The sequence below is a fragment of the Musa acuminata genome, chromosome BXJ1-6 (genome assembly GCF_036884655.1).
Source record: "Musa acuminata AAA Group cultivar baxijiao chromosome BXJ1-6, Cavendish_Baxijiao_AAA, whole genome shotgun sequence".
NCBI classification, from domain to species: Eukaryota; Viridiplantae; Streptophyta; class Magnoliopsida; order Zingiberales; family Musaceae; genus Musa; species Musa acuminata.
This window is the reverse complement of record NC_088332.1, coordinates 4,397,590-4,404,509: the sequence shown is the minus strand read 5'-3', so window position 1 is coordinate 4,404,509 and position 6,920 is coordinate 4,397,590. Positions and strand designations below refer to the sequence as shown.

The following is a 6,920-nucleotide window of genomic DNA, read 5'->3' as shown; positions in this document are numbered from 1 at the left end:
TTTTTTGTTGTGTTTTTTTAATTAAGTGATTTTTAAACGCGACACGAGTAACTCGCTAATGACCTCTCTTGCCTTGATAAGGGTGGCCTCGTATTCCGAGACGACGACGACGACGGCGGCGCCGACGAAGACGGAAAGCTAGACGATCCTTCGGCGGAGGAAGCGGGCGGACGAGGGCGAGCGAGCGCCATGGGGATCGCCGGTAATCTCACACCTGAGCAGCTCGACTTCTTCAACACCAACGGTATCAATCCCCAACCGATCCTTCCTCAATCGAAATCCAGATCCAGTGGCACGTGGTAATCTTTTGGAAAAATTTTAATTACTGTCATTCATCGCAGGGTACTTGGTTCTCGAATCGTTCTCTAGCCCCGAAGAGGTCAGAGAGATGAGGGATCGGATGGCGGAGTTGTTGGACGGGTTCGACGGCTCCTTCTCGTCCATCTTCTCCACGAAGAACCAGGTATTAGAACTGCACGAAGTTCCTAGTAGTTGTGGCTCTGATAGGGAAAACGGAAGGGGAAAAAAAAGGATTTTTGTATGTGATCAATTTTTTTCTTTTCGTTAATTTAGCAGCAGCACACGGACGATTACTTCTTCGAGAGCGCCGAAAAGATCTCCTTCTTCTTTGAGGGTCTGTGCTCGTTGAACTATGCGCTTTTTGTTTTGTCATGGCAAAAATAGTTTCTTTGTCGGAAAATTTGTTTCATTAATATGTATGGCAAGGAAGAACTCCGTGGCTATAGTGTGGACACAAAAATTTATGGAGATTACTATTTACAATCCCTTTATTATTTGCAATCCTTTTTTCCTGTTTACCATCTTACTTTAAAAATTATTAATCTTTCTAAACTATTCCTTTATAAATGGGCGTAAATATCATCCTCTTTCCCTTCTTCCACATCTTCTTTTTTCCTCTAAAGAGTCTCTTAAGAGGACGACATCGAGGGGGCGACAAGTAGGGTCGGACAATGGCAATCGATATTGGCAAGTAACAGTTAGGAGCGGTTGTGGAACTGTTGCAGTGTGCGGATTGCTAAGGATGCTATGCTAATGCCACTCAACCATCTGAAAACCGATATTGGCTTGATAGTCAAAGACTTCAAGCGCTACAGTTAAAGTGGAGTTTTCTGTCTTCCATTGTGGAACTGATAGCAGGATGTCAAATGGGCAGCATTTTGTGTAATCTGATGTGCGCTAAATTTTAGAAAATTTGAAGTCAATTATAATGATCTGAGATACACTCTCTTTTGAAAAGCAGAAAATTCACAGATTGGAAAGCAAGCGGGAAATGGATTATTTTGCATAGAGATTCTGTTGGGGAATCCTGACAAATACTGATTTAAATTTGTAATGGGTTCTGTAGGCAACAAGATGCATCTTCAGGAGCAATGCTCTAGTATGGCAGTTACCCCCATGCTTGTATGTTGCAATCTTTGAATCAGTTATTCACAAGGACTAAATGAGTAGTGTTGACTAATTATTTCTGGCTATAATATTTTCCATTGCTAAGCTGTTATTGTAAATCTACAACTGAGAGACATTGGTGGGTTCAAAGCATATGATCAGACATATCCTTCTAGAAGCATATGCCAGAGTGTTTGATGCAAAAAATTTTTGCTGCAAGCTTGCATGATCAGATAAAGTGTCGTAAACATTATTGAAGATCTTGATTGTGCTTTACCTGGAAAATACTCTGGTTGTAAAAAGTATATGCAGGAATTATTGGGAAACAACTGTTATTGTTTACCGAATAAGACAGATATTTGTTCATGTAGTTAGTATACTAGGAATTTCTGTGTGCAGAGTAGGTGAGCTATAGTAGAGTGGTTCTGTCATTATTTTCAGAGAACATGAAATCACAAGTGGGTGTGAGGTGCTTATGCACCCAACCCACCTACTTCTCTCTCTGTCATGGTGTGGTAGGACATATGGTGTACAAACAAAAGATATTTGATGACTTGTGTATCCTGTTATTTTTCCTCCTGACATAGTTCTCCACTTCTGTGTTTATACAGTTGTGTAGGTTGCTGCGTTCATTTCTATTTTCCATTTTCTTCATTTGTATGTTTTAATCACACTGTTTTCAGCTCATTTTCTTACTCGCTATGTATCCTGAAAAGCTTTTCTGATGGTCATTGCAGAGAAGGCATTTGGAGAAGATGGGCATTTGAAACAACCAAAGGAGCTCTCTATAAATAAAGTTGGCCATGGTTTGTCCTCTAGCTGTGATACATAATTGTCATTTCATGTAGTATAGGATAAAATGTGTTTGTTTATAGTTGGTTGTAGATATCTTTATAGGTTTTACAAGGATATTTTTGATTTTTTATCTTTCCAAGAGAATTTATTTCTAATTCTCCCCTTTCCTCTGCAGCTCTACATGAAATAGATCCTATCTTCAAAAAGTTTACATCCTCAGATAAAATCTCAGGCATGCTTTACTCATTGGATTACAAGAGACCTGTAGTTATACAATCCATGTACATCTTTAAGGTACTTTGTTAGTAGTTCTATTTGTGCTTTTGATTCAAGTTTGGCAGGAGGTAAGGATCTTATTTCTTGTGTTTGACATTCATGTAATTTCAGCCATAATAAAAGTTTCACTGATATATCCGTTGAGGTTCCATAGTTCACTATTTTTGTTATTGTAATTTATGCTTGTTCATCTTGTTTAGGCATTTTTGGCTGGGAATGATGTTGAATCAATATAATGCCTCAATACCCATGATTAAGAGAGCAGGCTGAGTACAGACCAGAAAGGTTGGTGTATAGATGAGGACTGACAGGTTAATTTGGACCTCGTGAATCAATTCATAAGAGAGAAAAATCTGAGGGCATGCAGGATCTTATCCAAGTTAACCAAGAAGTTTTGTCTGGGGACGATGATTTTCACCATTTGTGGTGTAAGGAGGAAAATTATCTGAAAGATCGAAAATGCATATTGCCCATTATATTTCGAGCATGGATAGCATGCTTATTGTAGTCATTTATCTCTTATACCTTCTTCATACAAGAATCATGCTGTAAACAAATGAAAATTTTGAAAAAATATTATAAAGAGTACCTAAAACTTGCTATTGAGATGAGGTTGAAGCAAAAGGAACTTATGTAAAACATGAAGAATAATATTAACTGTGTAAGATTGCTTCGAGGCAAGGGACTCCATAGGCGAAATATGACCAGTAATTAGGGACAAATATTGTGTAATTCATTCTCATCTTAATTAGGTTGGATTAGGGTTATGTAAGTGGGGGTTTGCTACATGTACGTGGTAGCTCATGGAAAATTAACTATTTGAGCAATTGGAGAATGCAATAAAGACAGTTATCATTGCTCACAAAATTGCAAGGAACTTTGGACAAATATTCATTGTTCAACAGAAGGATGAACCATCTGAAACATAATTTCTGTTGTTCAGAGAACTCTATCCACGTCCATAATCAGTTTTGTCTCATAAATCTGTCAAGACCTCTAAAAATTGGAAACTAAACCCTGGCAGCTTTCAGCTGAACAACTTGCATAGGAATGCCATTTTTATATGAAGTTGTCAAGCAGCTAATATTGCTACAGTGCAAATATTGTCATATTTTGAAGCAATTAATTGCTAAATACAACTAAATTTTCTGAATATTAGGCCTTATTATGTTAGAAATTTTCTTTCCATGTGGTTACTTGCTTTTTTGTTTGTTAATTAATTTGTACATGTTATATACTACCAACTTATCATTGATTGGGATCTGTGTACAATTGGCAATCTAGCAACCAGGCATTGGCGGAGAAGTAGTACCACACCAGGATAATTCATTCCTCTATACAGAGCCTCCATCATGCACAGGACTGTGGCTGGCACTAGAGGATGCAACTATCACTAATGGTTGTCTCTGGGCTATCCCTGGCTCCCATAAGAGTATCTCTTTCCTCACTTCCTTTGTTTTCTTCTATGTTCTCGCCATCATAGTACTTCTGAATTATGCAATGTCATGTATTTAGATGGTCTAAGGCGGAGGTTTATTAGAGACGAGAATGGGGTCCACTTCGATCATCCTTCACCATCCTATGATGACAAGGAATTTGTACCAGTGGAAGTAAAAGAAGGCTCTCTAGTGGTTATACAAGGTGATCTTATACACCAAAGGTAGTTTTCTTGGCCATCATCATTATTTCTTGGCAGCGATTGTAAATATTTTGTTTTGATGATGTTTTTACAATTTATTGCAGTTTTGAGAACAAGTCTCCCAATTCAAGGCATGCCTTGAGCTTGCATGTGGTGGACACAGATGGACATGTTTGGGCCAAGGACAATTGGTTAGTATATGATATCCCTCGGTTTATGTAGATCTCTGTGGTCGATAGTTCTATTTAGTATCTTAGTTTGTTTCTTATCCAAAACATCTGAGACTTTGAAAACCAATCTGATTCTCAATCAAATCAAGTAGATCTTTTCTGTTTGTTGTTGGCAAGTTCATATGAATCTTTTTACGTCTGTTTTTTGTTGCTTTGCCCCATTCTACTTTGTTTTAAATTGTAAGCACTGAAAATTAAACAGCTACACATATCAACTTGCAGTTGCATCCTGTATACAACAAATTTTCTATAACTGAAAGGTACTAAAGTAAAGGTATGCTTTGTGTGAGTAACTGCTACTTGAAGACTGGTTTTATGCATGGACTGCACTTTGAGATTGACATAGCTATGCATATAATGCACACGTATCATGGCACATTGATCAAAATTTTAATTACAGAAAGTTCTGGGTGTAAAATCTCCAATGTTATTTGATCTAACATTTCGAGTAGAAAGATTATCCATCTCAGCACCTGTAAACAAGCATTATTTAACTTGTTTTTCTAAGGAAGTTTAGATTTCAGATCAACTTCATCTTCCTTTTGGTTGTTCAATTTGAGGTAGCAGCATGTCTTTTAATCATTTTGTCACCATGTTCTACCAGGATTCAAAGAAAAGTCGAACCTGAGGCTCTCTACGCCTGTCGATGTTAAGGGGTAAAGCACAGCACAGAGAATGTTACACACTTTTCTACTCCAGTGGCAGTTGTATACTGAACACAGAAATCATAGTGCTGCTATATATGCTTTCGTGGTTGTCGTAATAATGTGGTTATCTGCCTGAAACTTTCTTCTGTAAAATGAACTTTCTTTTTATTGGAATGCAAACAAGATATGGACATGAGGATTTATTGGGTAATTGTGTAGTGTTTCTTTCTTTTATATGTGTTCACTCAAGATTCTTTTCCTTTATTCTTAGAGTCAAGAATCAAAGAATGCAGCCTTACTCTCCCATTGCGCCAATTCATGCCCGATACATATTGCCGCACTTTATATTGTGTATCATAATCTACTTCAAGGCTGAGAAGGACCAATCCCCCAAGTTGATATACGGATTCTTTGCATCATAGATTATGTGATTTTTTTAATTGTATAAGGTATATAATAGTTCTAATCTGATTACGATTATCAATCAATAAAAATAAAGTTTAATTATAATAAGATTTTTTTTATTATGAATGATCTTGATTAAAAGATTTTTTAATTATTTATCTTAATCTTTTGTTCGTATATAAATATAGGTTCTCAAGAGAGATTATAGATGTATTCTTATTTTCTTTTAGTTTTTATTTTATCATTTATAATAGTCTTATAAAGGATAAGACAAAAGATGAAATTGATTTTCCTTGTAGATCATTTTATTTGGATGCGATGATGGTGTATTTACAAATAAGAACAAATATATATTGAATGACATTGAGATGTGTGCATCCTAAATTTAATTTATGTTATTTGATTTTAAATTTTGATATTAATTTTTTTTATAAAATAATAACATAATTATACTTTTCATGTTTACAATTGGAATCAAAGATGATTTTAAAACCAAATACCTTAGATCTAAAAGTATTATATGTGTTTTATATTATCACCCTTTGCTTGCAAAGGGTGATTCGATCTCTTTTGTTTATCTTGTAGTCGCTTATTTACGCACGATGAAGGTTTCTTGCCTATACAAGTGTAATCATGAATAAAATGTTGCTACTTGATCTTGGTTAACCAGTTGTGACGGTAGTTTGGTGTCAACAATAACATTATGAAAGTTAGCGACCTGACTTGGTCATTGGCCTTATTGTGAGCCATGATTGTGTAAGTGATAGCATTGTATGTAACTATTACATAGGCCATAGTGGCGCTCTATGTGGTGGTAAAAGAGAGCAAATATGTTGAGGGTTCTGTAGTAGGTGATTGTTGGTGAGCAATCACCTCTGTCGACTGATGGCTTGTTGTCTACGACTATACAACATAAGGTGATATGTCTATGACAGTTTGCTTTGTCCCCAACCCTACTATGAGCAGCGAACTATTATTGACGACATTAAAAGAAGTCACGATGGTTGGAATTCGGTGGCTAGCGCTAATGTGCATTAGTTCTAGCGATGGTCGAGGGTGATAGTGGCATCACGACATTATGCACTATGATGAGGAGTCTCACGGTTGTCGTAGGGTTGTATTGCAAAGTGTTAATGGTAGCCTGGAATAATAGGCTTATATGGTATGAGTTATAAAAGTAATTTACTATTTACATGACATTTAAGATATATTTTATATTCTTGTATTGTTCATGTAGTTACCAAAGTGGTCTAAAATAATAAATTTATAAAAAATATATTATAGAATTAGTCTTAAATAATAATAATAAAAATAATATTTATAATTATATACATAATTAAGAGACTTAGATAATCCTAAAAGAATATATACTTTGAATAATTATATGATGAGGTAGGATTGTACTATTTTAAATATCATTATAATTTAGGATTATATATCCAAATTTAATAACACACCTCTATAAAAATAGTATCAGTTCTTATTAATTATAAAATCTTATGTGAACGCTAGATTTACAAA

General features: G+C 35.5%; 1 protein-coding gene across 2 annotated transcripts; it reads left to right on the top strand.

The window, feature by feature from the left end:
• Positions 1-58: 58 nt before the first annotated feature.
• On the top strand, positions 59-5,205 carry LOC135675724 (phytanoyl-CoA dioxygenase 1-like). Of its 2 annotated transcripts, none has more exons than XM_065186171.1 (9): positions 59-244; positions 342-463; positions 577-634; positions 2,145-2,213; positions 2,378-2,496; positions 3,763-3,910; positions 3,994-4,138; positions 4,222-4,308; positions 4,952-5,205. In XM_065186171.1, the coding sequence occupies exons 1-9, from the start codon at positions 190-192 to the stop codon at positions 4,998-5,000; spliced, it is 852 nt and encodes a 283-aa protein (XP_065042243.1). In that variant the 5' UTR covers positions 59-189; the 3' UTR covers positions 5,001-5,205. The 2 variants fall into 2 exon arrangements, with proteins under 2 accessions (XP_065042243.1, XP_065042242.1); XM_065186170.1 differs by having other exon boundaries at positions 574-634.
• The last annotated feature ends 1,715 nt before the right edge of the window (positions 5,206-6,920 follow it).

Excerpts from the sequence above, each read along its gene's own strand:
- LOC135675724 (XM_065186170.1), top strand. The coding sequence starts at position 190 with ATGGGGATCGCCGGTAATCTCACACCTGAGCAGCTCGACTTCTTCAAC. Across the intron at positions 3,911-3,993 it reads TATCCCTGGCTCCCATAAGA|ATGGTCTAAGGCGGAGGTTT; the intron begins GTATCTCTTTCC and ends TCATGTATTTAG. Across the intron at positions 4,139-4,221 it reads GGTGATCTTATACACCAAAG|TTTTGAGAACAAGTCTCCCA; the intron begins GTAGTTTTCTTG and ends AATTTATTGCAG.